The 15,591-nt window shown below is 48.1% G+C and overlaps 1 protein-coding gene across 1 annotated transcript in view; it reads left to right on the forward strand.

Moving 5' to 3' along the window:
• Positions 1-14,372, forward strand: part of Flt1 (fms related receptor tyrosine kinase 1) — a 161,090-nt gene extending 146,718 nt beyond the window's left edge. The window contains exons 26-30 of the mRNA XM_057763971.1: positions 4,571-4,676; positions 4,845-4,987; positions 7,200-7,284; positions 9,409-9,503; positions 11,606-14,372. Of these exons, the coding sequence (XP_057619954.1) occupies positions 4,571-4,676; positions 4,845-4,987; positions 7,200-7,284; positions 9,409-9,503; positions 11,606-11,789 (613 nt within the window). The 3' untranslated portion in view covers positions 11,790-14,372. The remainder of the gene's footprint in view (positions 1-4,570; positions 4,677-4,844; positions 4,988-7,199; positions 7,285-9,408; positions 9,504-11,605) is intronic.
• Positions 14,373-15,591: the final 1,219 nt, after the last annotated feature.

Here is a 15,591-nt window from a genome sequence, read left to right on the forward strand (position 1 = left end):
GTCAAGGCAGGGGCCTTTGGAGCCCAGGCTTCCATCCACACAGTCATGAGAGGGTGAGGGGATGAGGGAGGGGGAAGGGGCTTGGTTTGTACTGTGCTCCACAGGAAGCTGTGTGACTGGGGCTTGGGATGTGTTCCCCAAGGCTCAGTTACCTCTATAGTGCTCACTCAGCATACCCACGAGGTCCTGGGTCTACCCCCAACACTGTATATACTCTGCCTGCAGTCACCGCATGCTGGAAGTGGAAGCAGCAGCGTCCGGAATTGAAGGTCATTTTCGATTATATAAAGATAGCATATAAATATAAATATTATATAAAGATCAAGGCTGGTCTGAGCTACTTGGAAACCTGCTCCCAAAACCGTATGAATAAATTGATAAAGAAAGAGAAATGCGGGGTAGCCGGGCCTCTTTAGAATCCTTTAGGACGAGGCCAGGCAGCTGGCAGCGCTCTTGACCAGAGAACAAGCGTCTTCTTGGCCAGAGGCTTGTCAGGGCAGTGGGCGAGCTCGAAGCCTCTGGGTGCCATTTCCTGTTTCTGTGCCGTTTTAGCACTCCGAGGCCTCGGCAGGAATGTGATGACACTGGCAGTTTGGGTGGGTGAGCTGCTGACAAGGACTTGGGCCTCCCTGAGATGGCGCCACCTTTCCTGAACTGGCAGGCGGCCTCCCCTCCCCACCCACACAATGAGGTCCTGTGGAGCCCTGGGCTGGTCTTTGGGGAAGATCAAGAAGGAAGTGTGGGCTTGGCCAAAGGGCAAGGTCACCATCTCTTTCCTTCATTATCTCAGGACCTAGTTAGGTCAATGCCAAAGCAGGGAACTGGATGAGAGAGACCAGGGACTCTTCACTGCTACAAGAGAGGCTAAAATACTTGGTGCTTTCTCTGTATAGTCTCACGTAGACTTCCCACAGTCTTGAGGAGTAGCCAGGAGACACCATCCTCCAGCCTTCTGGGGCCATTTCCAGCTCTCATGTTCATCAGAAGAATTCTCTAAATCCAGGCACAGAGGCACATACTGTAATCCCAATACAGGCAAGACTGAGGCAAAAAGATCATGAGTTCAAGGCCAGGCTGACCTACATAGCGAGACTCTGCCTCAAAAATCCCCAGCACAAGCAAGGCTCCCTTGACTTCTCAAATCTTTGTGTTTTCCCAGAAGCCTCTTCCAGGTAGCTCGTGAGTCCCAAACATCCTATAGGGTGTGGTTCAGAATTTAAAAGATAAGATGTGGCTTTGAAAAGTGTTTCCTTAAAAGGGGAATGCGAGCCAGCAGTCATGTTCTCAGGCAGCCATGTTCTCAGGCAGCCATGTTTCAGGCATGTGAGAGTTAAGAGGATTGGAGTCACCTCCTTGTTCTAACCACAAGAAAGTGTGGGTGATATAATAACTCAGTGTGTTTTCTCTGGACATCCGTGGCCTCAGCTTGGCCTACAGTGATGTATACCTGGGAAAGTTTGGCTGATAGCCTAGTGAGTCTTCCCACAATCCCTTCCGTCCATTTTGGATGAACTCCCCCCTCTGTCTCCCTCCCCGCCTCTTTCTTTCTCTCTCACTCTGCTTAGTGGAGAAAACTGTAATGTTACGTTGAGCGAGTTGCCCCCACCCTGTGTGTGTCAATCAAATACCTCCAGTCCCACAGTGGAATGGCAGAGGGTGATTTCTTTGTCCTGTGGCATCTGCACTGACTTGCAGGTTGGGGTGCAGAAGAAGAAAATGAGAGCATCCAGGAGGTGACTGCAGATGTCCCTGCTGCTTTTACCTCAGAGAAAGCAGGGTGCGGATAATGGAGTTAGTCACACCTCCCAGAAGGCTGTGCGCCTGCCCATGCTATGAGATGACAATGGCCATGGCGGCAAAGATGAGGCATCTGGCGAATGAAATTTTCTCCTCACCCAGTAGGCTCAGACCTCTGTGCCTCCTGATGCCCATTTCCCTCCCTTGTACTACCAGTGATAGAATAGCTAAGTAAATGTTTGATGTTCTTCCAACCAGCTCTGAAACCCTTAGACCATGAAGCTTGTGTGCTCAGGAAGAAGCCAGATAACCCCAAGGGGGCAGGCTCAAGGGTTGTTTGTGTGGGGGGGCTTGCTTTTGCACATACCATAAATAAGTAAAAATCAGTGAATTGGTAACATATATAAAAATACCTTAAAATGAGAGAGACCCCTGTAGGATCTCATGAGACAGTGTGGCTGTCTCATGCCCACTGGCTGGCAGCATGTTGACCCTGGGTAGCCTGAGAGTGCTCAGACAGAGGGGTCTTGAGCCATCACTCCCAAGTGCTCCAAGGACAATTGGGACACATGTCAAATGTCTCCTAGAGGACAAAACAGTAACCCAGACTTAGAGAAGCAATGATCAATTCTGCAACCCCCCCTTGGCTTTTGGTTTCTGGAAGCTGAGACCCAGTACCAGAATACCCCTCTTTCACTGTGACCCAGTACAGGGGTACTCCGCATTCTCTGTGACCCAGTACAGGGGTACCCCTCATTCACTGTGACCCAGTACCAGAGTACCCCTCATTCACTGAGACCCAGCACAGGGGTACCCAGCATTCGCTGTGACCCAGTACAGGGGTACCCCACACTCGCTGAGACCTAGTAAGGGGTACCCCACATTCACTGAGACCCAGTACAAGGGTACCCCACATTCGCTGAGACCCAGTACAGGGGTACCCCACATTCACTGAGACCCAGTACAGGGGTACCCCACATTTACTGAGACCCAGTACAGGGGTACCCCACATTTGCTGAGACCCAATGCAGGGACACCCTGCATTCACTGCAACCCAGTACAGAGGTGTCCCACACTCGCTGAAACCCAGTACAGGGCGTGGAGAGCTTCTGTTGGTGCTGTTGTGCAAGGTCGCTGGGTACAGAAAGTGGAGATGAAGTCCCAGGCCACACAGGCTAATTCGGACCTTGTTCTAAAATGCCAGTCCATTTAGAGTCTGCTCTGGTCCAAGGCTCCTCAGAAAGAAGAGAAGACAAAATGAGGTAACCTTAGGTGGGCATAGGGGAGCACTTGGCTCAGTATATGCAGGGATCCCTGGCATGTGCTCTGCACAGGGAGTCAACACAGACTTCCAGGCCAGTTTGCATGAGAACAGCCTAACTATAACTGGAAGTTTCTCTCCCGCCCACCAGTTCCCGAATAACCACTGAGGGTTTAATATTAATTACAAACTGTTCGGCCTATTAGTTCAGGCTTATTATTAACTAGCTCTAACAACTTAAATGAACCCATTTCTAATATTCTATATTTTACCACAAGCCTCGTGGCTAGTTACCTCACATCTTGCTTCTCCAGTGGCTACTAGCGTCTACCCAGACTCCACCTTTTTTCCCCTGTATCTTTGCTTGGATTTCCCACCTGGCTCTATTCTGCCTGGCTATTGGCCAAATCAGCTTCTTTATTAACCAATGGTAATAAAGCATATTCACAACATACAAAGGAGCATCCCACACCACCCAATAGCAGCACAGCTAAAGTATTTGAGGAAAACAAAATGCAAAAGAACTTGCTGACGTAGGAACCTGGGGACAAGATTTGGCCCTCTGTGATATTAAGACCCATGTTTCCAACCCAGAAGCCCTGCCTGTTTTTACCTTAGCATTGAGAAACTGCGTTGTAATAGGGGCTTTGAAATTCTGGGCAAAAAATAAGCCACCACACACAGGAACCTTGCAGACACCCTGAGGAACTACTGGAGTCTACTGTCTATCAACCTGTTTTGGAAATGACTTACGTCATGAACCTAGTGCCTTTTCCATCAATTCCCATAGCAGAACCTTCCCAAGGAAGTGTGGGAGCCCTTCCAGGAATCTAGGGAGCATCCCAAGGAAGTCTGCCGACCTTCCCAAGGAAATGTAAGGATTTTTCCCCAGGAAATGAGGACCTTCCTAAGGGAGCATGAGGATGTGAAGATGCCACGTGCTTACAGAGAAGCCAAATAGAGCCAACCTTCATCACACTCACGAATGAAGTGGGAGGCCGGGCGGTGGTGGCGCACGCCTTTAATCTCAGCACTCAGGAGGGAGAGGCAGACGGATCTCTGTGAGTTTGGGGCCAGCCTGGTCTACAGAGTTAGTTCTAGGATAGCCAAGACTACACAGAGAAACCCTGTCTCAGGAAAAAAAAAGAAAGAAAGAAAAGAAAAGAAAAAAGAATCAAGTGGGCATTACCAGCTACTCAGTGGTCAGACTGTAGCTGTTTTTAGCTGTGGGGACACCGTCCTCCTCTTGAGATAGGAGGACTGCACCACTCACCCCCAATGGCATAGAGCACCCTTTCCTATCTAAGTCCTGTCTTTGATCTGTAAGACTCCATCCTGGTACCCAAGAAAGGTGGGTCAGGTGTTCAGGAGGGCAGGTCTGTCAGTCTGCCTCAGTAGACATACGTGTGCCCCCAGACACTGATGTTATAAGCCTAAAAATGAAACCACATCGCATATTATAAAAAGCACGGTCTGAGGTGTGAGCCGATGACCCTGACTTCAGCATGTGCAGGGCAGCCTATATAAACCCCACCAATATCCAGCTCTTTTCTGTGTGCTCCTGATCAACAGCTATCAAATCATGTTGGATTGCTGGCACAAAGACCCCAAAGAGAGGCCCCGGTTTGCAGAACTCGTGGAGAAACTCGGTGACCTGCTTCAAGCCAACGTCCAGCAGGTAAAGTTTAGGTCAGAAGGCCAAATGTATTCCTAGTAGAATTGGAAAGAACAGCAATAAAACGTGGTGTGAGAGAGAGGGAGTGAGTGTGAGTGTGCACACACTCAAGCGTGTGTGTGTCCTTGAAGGAGAAACAGCTGTGCTTACAGCTCTACTTTGGTATTTTAGGATGGTAAAGACTACATCCCCATCAATGCCATACTGACGAGAAACAGCGGCTTCACCTACTCTGTCCCCACCTTCTCTGACGACTTTTTCAAGGGTGGATTTTCAGCTCCAAAGTCTCCCACTGGAAGCTCTGACGATGTTAGGTGAGATGCTGCTCCCCAGTTTTACTGCAGAAAGGAGAGGATGAAGGAGAAAGGGGGAGGCTGGGAGAAGGAGAGAAGAAAATAGAGTAAAGAAAGAATTGGGCATCTATCCTGCTTCCTGAATCTAAACATTGTGAGCATTCTGCCAGGTGGTGGTGGTGCACACCTTTAATCCCAGCACTCGGGGAGGCAGAGGCAGGTGGATCTCTCTGTGAGTTCAAGGCCAGCCTGGTCTACAGAGTGAGTTCTAGGACAGGCTCCAAAGCTACACAGAGAAACCCTGTCCCGAAAAATCAAAACAAACAAAACAAAACAAATCAAGACATTCTGCCATGTTCCGTGAGAACATCTGTATGTTCTGTAAATTGGAGGCCTATGGCTTTTCCCTTTTTTCCTAAACTTCTAAAGGAAGAAATAAGGCAGACCTTGTGTTTTCTCACATACATTGCCTTATTCTAGAACTGTAGCCTGGTTTTCATGACATTAACTCTGATTAAACTTACATAAAATAAAACTAAGAGTAGTAGTACAGGACTGTAATCCCAGAATTCAGGAGGCTGAGGCGAGAGGATACAAGTTTAAAGCCAGCCTGGACTACATAGTGAAACAGTGTCTCAAAAACAAGCAACCAAGAAGAAGAAAAGTTACATAAAACTAAACAAAACTGAGCCTGGTGGTGGCACATGTCTTTAACCCTAGCATTTGGGAGGAAGAGGCAGGCGGAGCTCTGTGAGTTCGAAGCCAGCCTGATCTACAGAGTAAGCTCCAGGACAACAAGGGAAACACAGATAAACCCTGTCTTGAAAAAAACAAAAACAAAAAAACAAAAAAACAGAAACAAACAAACAAAAAACCCAACAACAGGACAAAATCAGCCCTCTTTTTTTTTTTTTTGTTTTCTTATCTTCACCTAACAAACCTGAACATTCTGCATCACTGTAGAGGAAATTGGGCAGCTGCTAAAAGATCGAATACTTCCTGAAAAGGTGTGCTGGCCAGTGTAGGTATTTACAGCATAAGGAATGTGTGTGCCCCTGTGGTTATAGAAAATACATGCTCTGATCTGGTGCTGTGCTGGCACTCTGTACAACCATCCTTCAAAGCACATATCTTCTCTCTGACAAATAGGGACATGTCAACCGGAGAGACTGAGAACTTAGCAAAATGTGTGACTATCAAATAGCAGAATTGAGTTTGTAACCCGAGACGACTGACTCACTCACTGTCCAGGTTCCTAATGGAGTCAGGGGTTCCTTTTAGAGCCTTCTAGGATCTTCAACTGCAGTGGGCAAAACCTTCACCCATGACCACTACCACTGCAAGGGAAACAGGATGGAGATGCAGCCATTGGAAGTCACTGACTGCCATCTGTGACAGGTTTTGAAGCAATCAGCAGGCAGCCTAGAGCTCTGAGGATGACGGGTTGACGTCAGTGCTCATACCTGACACCCAGCCAGCCATCTTCTTTTAAATGATAAAGTCTGACTGGGGTAGAAATAGGGTGGAGGGTGCCAAGCTGATTTCAGTATGTCGCTTAGTCGGAGACTCAATAGGAATCTAGCCTAAGAGCTTGGAACTTGCAGCCACTAAGACTAACACAATGGTTTAGCTGATGACTGGGTATGCCCATGAGCGGCCGTCACTGGAATATCCCATCAGGTCTTCCCACTAGATCACCAGTGAAAACTGGCAGGTGGCCACCAAGAAACCTTGCAACATCCATCACTCGTTGCTCCCAACTGTAATTGCAGCCCAGAATGTACAATGTGAATGCTCCCCTCAGTTGTACACTTAAGTCAGCCATGACATCTCCGTGGGGCATTTTATTTGTCAACTCTACATCCGTTTAGGAAGTAGACAGCAATAAGTGATAAGATGAAGTCACACTGCCTCCTGGGGCATTGGTCTTTTGGTCACTAAGGTACCTGGGCCAGACGAGGCCTCGCTTCTCCTCTATGACTGGCAGTTTTTGATTCCACGAGGAACTGGAGTGGACCCTTTCAGGGTTTTTCTGAAAGACGATAAATAAAGTGTGAATTGACTACCCGGAGGAAGTGACGTCACTATGAGGATTTCTCGAGGGTACTAGGGAAACTGAACCAGCTGGTTATTTTGGTTGTTAGGCACGACCCACCCAGATTCCACATTGTCCTGATTCATTGAAGGTGTGTGCATTTTCCTGCCTTGATTATTCTTTCTATGTGTTCATTAGATATGTCAATGCTTTCAAATTCATGAGCCTGGAAAGAATCAGAACGTTTGAGGAGCTTTCGCCAAACGCCACCTCTATGTTTGAAGTAAGTCATGGCAGTGAAACCCAGCGCCCTCTGCCAGAAATCTCTTCTTGTCTAAGTGCCCAGGCCAGCAGTGCTTAGCCAGTAAGGGCCAGTGATTAGAAGAGGCCAAGATTACAATATGGGGGAAGAACAGATAGCCAGACTTCATCATGTAGAGTTGATTTGCAAGAAAATTCCATGGTTTGAAGATCTCTTGGAGCTCACGGGGGAGGGGGGCTCATTCTGTTCCACCAGTTCCTGGGAGGAGAAGTGGAGTGGCCCTTGCTATGTCCCTAGCATCTCTTGTAGGCTATCAGTGATGCACCCTTCTTTGAGAGTACAAGATGTGTGAGTGGCTGGGCCTTGCGATACAACAGATGCCTTGTGCTATATATACTACATCTGAAAGAAGTCATGTAGGCCCTAGGCACCTTCATTCTAAGGCTCTGCAGCTGAGCCACCATGTTCCACACACAGGTCAAAGTGTATCAGAGCAGCCTGGCAAACCAGGGGTTTCTGTTAGTAGGTCTCCGCAAAGTCTTTGCATGGGATTGAGAGACTAGGAAGTGGGGAGGAAGGCTGAGCAGGGCTGCCCATCTGGTATGGCTGACCATTGTGCTCCAAGTGGGCTCCTGAGATAAACACGATGCCATCATTCAAGAGCAGAAATCTTGAGGGTGGGTCCTGGAGAGACAACACAACAGTTAAGAGCACTAGTTGCTCTTCCAGAGGATCCAAGTTCGATTCCCAGGACCCACATGGTGGCTCATAACCATCTGTAACTCTAGTTACAGAAGACCCAAAGCCCTTTTCTTGGGTACCAGGTATTGCATGTTATGTACATATGTAGGAAAAAAATACATACATACATATACATATATATATATATATATATATATATATATATTAAACATAAGTTTTAAAATAAGCAAACAGTGACCTGAACCTCGTAGATACACTAGATAAAGGGACATGGTGACTTCAAAATATAAAGACATCTCTACACTTTAAGCTGTAGAATGCCATGATAAAGTAGATAGATACTGTGTGTTGTGACTTGATAGGGTGTTTCAAGAGCCAGGAACAACACTAGCAAACCTCAGAACTTCTCAAGCTTAGGCTACCCCTTAAACGTGGAGAATGATGTCAGTATCCTCGCCTGCTTGGATCCTCGCTGGTGTTTACACAGCCCAGTACTAGTCTCGGAGGGAGGCAGGGACAAAGTGTGGAGTTCACGTCCTGTTAACGGGACATCGCACTGTAGCGACAGGGTAATGACGAGTGCATAGGAGACCCCACGATGAAGATGACTGAACCACAGCAGTTCCTGGACACTGGGGCCAGCGGGGACCTGCCAGTGCTGTAGATGCTCCAAGAAAAAAGAACCAACCATCTCTATGATTTCCTAGAAATTTTACATATGACAGCATACCCATAGACAACCGCCAAGATTAATTTTAACGTATATGATCATTTGCATGAATGTTTCATGTGGAAAATACTAAACAGTTACATGCAAGTTTCCATTCTGTATGTGTATATGTGTGCACACACACATGTGAGTGTGCACATGTGCATATGTGCTTGCCCATGAATGTGTATGTGAAGTTGAGGGTGTCTCCCTCAGTTGTTCACCTTACGGGGGTTTCGGCTGTTTGTTAAAGACAAGGTCTTTCAAGAAGCCCAGAGCTCACAGTTTGAGCTAAACTAACTGGCCAGCAAGCCCCAGGATCTACCTGTCTCTGTCCTCACCTCCCATTGCCAGGGCGTTGGTGACAGACACAAACCACCAAGCCTGACTTTTTTTTTTTTTTTCAAGCCTGACTTTTATGAGTGATCTGAGGTCCTCATATGTGTCCAGCAAGCACTTTATCCACTGGGCCATCTCCGTAGACCCAGGAGTTTCCTCTTTATTTCCCTCACCTTCAGGAAGAAGGGTCTCACAGGTGCCTGGAGCAGGCACCATTTGTCTCTGTCAAGTTCACAGTTGCCAGTACAAAGAAAATGCTCAGTGCCAATGGGCAGGGGTCGTGGATGACGAGGGCAGCGCCAGGCAGCACCTCAGAGGTGCCTCCCAGTGTCTACCCAGTCCTTGTGGAGCCTTCTGAGTCAGGCGAGTGAGTCACCTTCCTCTTTGCTCCACAGGATTATCAGCTAGACACGAGCACTCTGCTGGCCTCCCCGCTGCTGAAGCGATTCACCTGGACTGAGACCAAGCCCAAGGCCTCCATGAAGATAGAGTAAGGAAATAGAGTGGGGGGGGGGCTGGGTGTGGCAGGGAGGAGGATGTCAGGAATGATGGTTTGTTGGTGGGCTGTTTAAGGCTACCTGGTCTCCTAGTGTTCAGGTAGAGCAGAACCACCATCACCCCCAAAGGGGCAGAAAGGGAACACGGTATTGGACATAGGAACCTCAGGCTCAGTGGGAGGAAGACTGGGGCTTAAGAAGGGAAAGTATGTAGGGAATTCTTGGAACAGGGTGGCTGAGCCTGAGAAGCACAGGGCCTTGGTGGAAAGGAGCCAGATGTGTCCAGCTGTGAAGGAAGGGCCGGGATGTGTTCACAGGCTCAGGAGACAACACTCCTGTTTCCGGTCCCTAGGCTAACATGGTCTATACAAGGTGGCTCTGTTTGCCATCCTGAGAACCCAAACTTCCACAATAAGGATTTTCTGTATCCTGATGAACCCATTACCCAAGACTCCACAACCTTGATCTGTCAGTCGGCTCCCCCTTCTGCTCCACGCCACTGGCAGAACTGCAGGGCTCCTGCAGTATACTCCGCTGCCATAGCTGACTTCAGGGGTTCTCTATGGCTGGAGGCCCCCGAGGAACAGTGCTATGCTGAGAAAGGCCTGCCCACTTATCTACTCCCTGCCTTTCCATGCGGCCTCAGCAGTGAAGAGCACTGGCTGCTCTTGAGGAGGACCGAGTTCAGTTCCCAGCACCCCCATGTTCGCTAGCAGCCGTCTGTTACCTCCACTTCCAAAGGTTCCCACACCCCCTTCTGGCCTCTGAAGGCACCAAGCACACATGCAGTACACATACATACAGACGGGCAAAACACCCATACACTTAAAAACAAAACAAAACCCAGATTGCCAGTCCACAGGCTGTAGTTTTACTGAGCTGAAACTGAACTTGAAAGCTGCTGCAAACCCTTCCATGTGATACAATGCGCACAATCCACCAGGTCCTTGGAAAGACAAGCGCTCTCCCGGGCAAACATCTGCCTTTTCCTTGTAATGTGGGCTCAAAAGTAGGCCCCGCTGTGAGGTGATACAGGGTTAAGGAACACCAGTCTGGACGAAAGCAACGAGTAGGCTAGCTGCTTTTTTGCTTCTCAGTGGGGAATATGTAAGAGGAAAGGGTGGTTATTTTTTACTTGATCTTTGATGAAGAAAAGACAAACCCTAGTTTGTATACCCTACCCTGCAATTAAAGAGGTAGATCATAGGCAGGCCAGTCCGGGCCAGTCTGAGTTGTGTGACTCAGAGGGTGCCCTCCCCTGCTAAGCAGTGATGTCAATCCAATAGCAAAGGGCAGGAGATGCTTTCCCCCCTCCTGGGTCCATCTTAGGGGCTCGTACAGCATATGGCACCTGAGAACAATAGTCCCCTGGACAACACGTGCTCGGGAGGAGCCTCCTGCATTGACTGTGTGTGCAGCTCTGCATGTCTTGAGACCATTAACCATGGACGTAGAGACTATACGGAAGAATCCATTTCTAGAAGCCAGAAGTCCAGACTCCATGGCACTGGCAGGGCCGCCTGCACTTCAGAGACTTTGTGGGGAGGGGTCTACTCCTCGCCTCTCGCAGTTTCTGTAGCTTCATGCTTCCCTCAGCTTGGAGCCCGGTTCGTCTGACTCCATCCTCACGTGGCCTTTCTCTCTGGTTGGTTCTGACTACTCTGTGTCCACACAGCACTGGGACCGACCCCCTGGCTAATGCAGAATAAGCTCCTCCTCTTTAGACCTAAGTTAAACTGTGAGGTGACTCACAGGTTCCCAGGATTTGACATGATACTGAGGAAGGGCAGGCAGGGGCCTTTTTTTTAAAAAAAAGCTGATCACAAAAAGCTACCTAACCCCAAAAAATAGGAGCAGGCTACTGCCAAGTCTTGTTTTCCAACTACAATGCTGGGGTTTGTACCATCTCATCAAACAGCTGACTCCCAGCCACCAGCAGGCCCGCTCTACGCAGTGACACCACACCAGTATGAGGAAGGCAAGGTATACATTGCGAAGGAAGAGCGTTTGACTAAGACAGGTGGCCACTAAGATCCCACAAAACGTCTCCGAGACTGCTGATTAACCCCATTTGTCCATTTCTCCTTCTCTTTAGCTTGAGAATAACCAGTAAAAGCAAGGAGTCGGGGCTTTCTGATGTCCCCAGGCCCAGCTTCTGCTTCTCCAGCTGTGGCCACATCAGGCCTGTGCATGACGACTCTGAGCTGGGGAAGGACCCGTGCTGCTCGCCACCCCCAGACTACAACTCCGTGGTGTTGTACTCCTCCCCACCCGCCTAACGCTCTGAGCCCACTGCAGACCGCTACCCTGACAGTATTATGCATATATGAGTTTACACCTATTCCTCTCCGCAGGAGCCGGCTGCTTTCTGTGACTTAATAGTGCTTTTTCGTTGTTTTCGTTACTGTTGTTTGGACTAACAAGAATGTAACCCCAGATCGTGACAAGCGAGGAACACTAGTGCTCAATCTTCATGGGACTCTGTGTAAGAGAAATCCTTTGTAAGCCCAATGACTCACCTGCTCCCGCCCCCAAAGCCTCAGGGCACCCTGGACAGGCCATGTGCTGGCCATGGCACCCAGCTTGGGTCCTCGTGCCCATCTTCCCTCCCTGCAGCTGGGGGGCAGGTGTGTAGGCCCCTTAGCCCACAGTGGCATGCACTGGCCTGCTCTATCTCTGCAGTCCTCTGGCAGACATTAAGACACTCCCTGGAGGCGAGAAAGGGAGACCAGAGCCAACAAGAGACACAGGAAAAGGCTTGGGCTCTGTCATGTGGAGAAGGTGCAGGGGAGGGCTCCTCAGTGCCACTTTAATGATTTCTCATTCCTGGCCTCTGCTTTTTGGGCACCCTACCAAGAGGTGACAGGGCAGAATGTGTGGGACATTTTCTAGATTCTGAGAGGCAAGGACAAAGTTTTTGGGAACCACAGAAAAATCTCAAATCTTTCCCTGGGAATCTGTTTCTGTTGCCCGACACCATCCACAGCATGTTTAACATACATTGGTGAGGCTGGCGCGTGACTCAGTTCCTCTGGTGAGATACACTGAAATCAGAGCCAAGCTTGGAGGCCTCAACTTAACATACTGCTCAAAGGGAGCTAAGCAGTCTGGCCTAGGGGTGGTCTACCGATAGACTCAAAAGACACATTTTAAAGTCGGTTCAAGTATTAGTATATATATGACACTTTTGCATTCTCCTGTCTGATACAGTTAGCTATTCAAGGCAGCTAGGGAGAGTTAAGAAGACGGTTTTCTATGGACCCAAACCAGGATGAATGGACTAAAACCTAGTAAGGCAGAATGGACGCTCCATGTATGATAGCCAAGCCAATCCACCCGGAGTTGGGACCTCACTGTTTTCTTTTTACTTTATCATGAGTTTTGTCATCTCAATCCAATCTGAGAGGAGCAAAAGAGCATTAGCTAGCGTTTATTAAGCACTCTATGCTCCCTGGAAGAAAATTGATGTGCAATTTATGTAAGCTATTTCTACAGCTGGGGCTCAGGATATTAGTCAATGAACCATCAAAACAAAACAAAAAATCTTATTTTCATCTGTTTCAGACCTTACCTGGGGTCTAAGGATGATGGGGACAGGGTAGAAATGGGGAGACAGGGTAGAAAAGGGTGCCCACTCTTTGGGGTCTAGAGATATGTGAGCCCTGGATCTCTAAAATGGCTGTTAGATGTTGCATGTGCAAATTATGGTCTGTGTGTTTAGGACATGTACACTTGCTGGAGCCAGTCCCAGCTGGGCAGACGATGAGTAGCTGCTTCATGAGAGCAGACCACACTTCCTTTCTGCTTGCCACTCAATCCTATGGCCGCTCCCCTGGGTACCACATCCTTAAGGTTCTCTGTCGTTTGAGAAGGGAGGCTCGGCACAATCCCCAGTGAGACAGTCTGCAGTCACGGTGGCTCTTGGGGGATTCACCTGCCAGGACAGAGAAGTAGGAAAGGGCTCTCAACCAAGAACTGGATACAAAGAAATCAGGCAGGGCTGAGGGAAGACATCTTTGTCCATCTTTGTGTGTCTGCAAAAGCTCATGTCAGGTGGCAAGTGTCAAAGACGGGCCGATTAGACAGAGGCCGCCAGAGAAATGAATGATCTTATGACTTCTCAAATCATTTAAATATCTGGTCACTAATGAAGCAAGAAAACCTTAGCCAGTCCTGTATTACTGATTTTAATCATCTAATTTTTAATCATTAAGAGACTTTAACAAGGTCTCTTTCCCACAAACGTAAAGAAAATCTACTGGGATTCTCTGGCTCTGCTTAAGGACTTAGCGTTGGAGTCTGAAGCCCATCAGCGAAGAGAAAGACAGTTCCATCCAAGTTTTTAAGGCAGGAAGGAAAATGGAAACTTGGAATGACACATATAGTGCCCATTCATCAAGACAGCACTGGATGTTAGGACTCTGGCAGTGACATGAGACCGTTTGGCGGGTACTAAGGAAGAACAAACATTTCTCCTAGTGTTTGAGGTCACCAATGTACACATTGCTGAAACCTCAGGCAAGTCTAAGTCAGCCTAAGAGAGATACTCAGGGAACAGATCTGGTCAGATCTTGAAAACTGTTGCATGGGTCTTCGAGCAGTGCTTGCTCCCCTGCCTGTAAATCAACGCAATGAAGGAAGAGGGCTTCTTTTGACCGACAGTGGTAGGAACTGTACATGTATGTGTGTATGTGTATCTGTATGTTTTGTGCATAACTATTTAAAGAAACTGGAATTTTAAAGTTACTTTTATATGAATCAAAATGATATGCCACAGACAGAACTGAGATATGATCTGGTCCCACCTTTTAGTCATGATGAATGTATTTCATATATTATCTTCATTTAATAAAATCCACTTTCAAAACCAAGTCTTTTCTTACTTTCCTTGTAAGAGAGAGGGAAAAAGGAATCCTAGATGTGCCTCAGGGTGGGGTGAGGGGACTGAATGCCGGGATAGCTTGCTAAACATCAGTTATTCACGTGACCCAAGGGAAATTAAATCAAGTACTCCTGGAACAAGGGCATGCAACACCCCATGGGTCCACACAGTGGCTGCCTAGACCACAAAGATGCTGCACGCTGAACATTGTATGGAGATTCCCTAGGAACAGAACCAACAGGATGAAATGATACATATCTTAAGATGATTTACTAGGGGCCAAAGAGAGGCTCAGTGGTCAATCACAGCACTTGCTGTTCTTGGAGAAGATCTATGTTTGGTTCCCAGCACTCATGTAACAACTTGAGACAATCTGTAACTCCAGTTCCAGGGGACCCAATGCCTTCTGTCCTTCTCAGGCACCAGGCACTCATGTGGGGCGTACACAAAACAATTAAAGCAACTAAACGTTTAAAAGTTATTAAGCTGGCTTATGCAGTGTGGTCCATAGTCAAATGACAGCTACCTTACACCTACAAGGCTGAGGACTGGGTTGGTTCTTAGTCCCCAAGGCTGGCTGCTTTAGTGGTCAGAGCGGCACAGTGACCATCTCACATGGAAGACTGACTTCCTGGTGGTTTGTCAGTCTCCACGGCTGGTGGTCTTCAGTGCATGTGTAAAACTGGAAGAAGCTAGTTCTCAGGAAAGGAAACAGCAGCAGCAATGGGATAGACTAACTCAGCAGCAAATCTTTCTTCTTCTGAGTGCTTTTTACCTGGGCCAGAAGACGCCAAGGCATTTGCGGCACGCTTTCCCGGGTTAATTAGCACAACCAAGATAATTCTTCAACTGAGGCTCCCTGCTCAGGCGATTCTAAATTGTGGCAAGTTGATATTTAAAACCAACCACCATAGCCAGCTTGCCCAGAAATGCCAACACGACTAAGATCACGAACCAGGAAATTTCACAGAGGGACTGTTGACTGCCCATGAGGAACCCACAATTCAAAACAGGCATCTCCCCTAAACACTAATTTTCAACTGATAAATAATTACCACAATTGCAGCGTGTGCGTATTGTGAGCACACGTAGATTAGAGGGTACATGTGGGAAACAGCAAATGGGCAAAACAGCATAAAGCACAAGAGACCCCAAGGAGAGCGCTACCACTTAGATGTCTCCAACTGGCCCCGAGCATT

The sequence above is a fragment of the Chionomys nivalis genome, chromosome 3, assembly GCF_950005125.1.
Source record: "Chionomys nivalis chromosome 3, mChiNiv1.1, whole genome shotgun sequence".
Classification (NCBI taxonomy): domain Eukaryota; kingdom Metazoa; phylum Chordata; class Mammalia; order Rodentia; family Cricetidae; genus Chionomys; species Chionomys nivalis.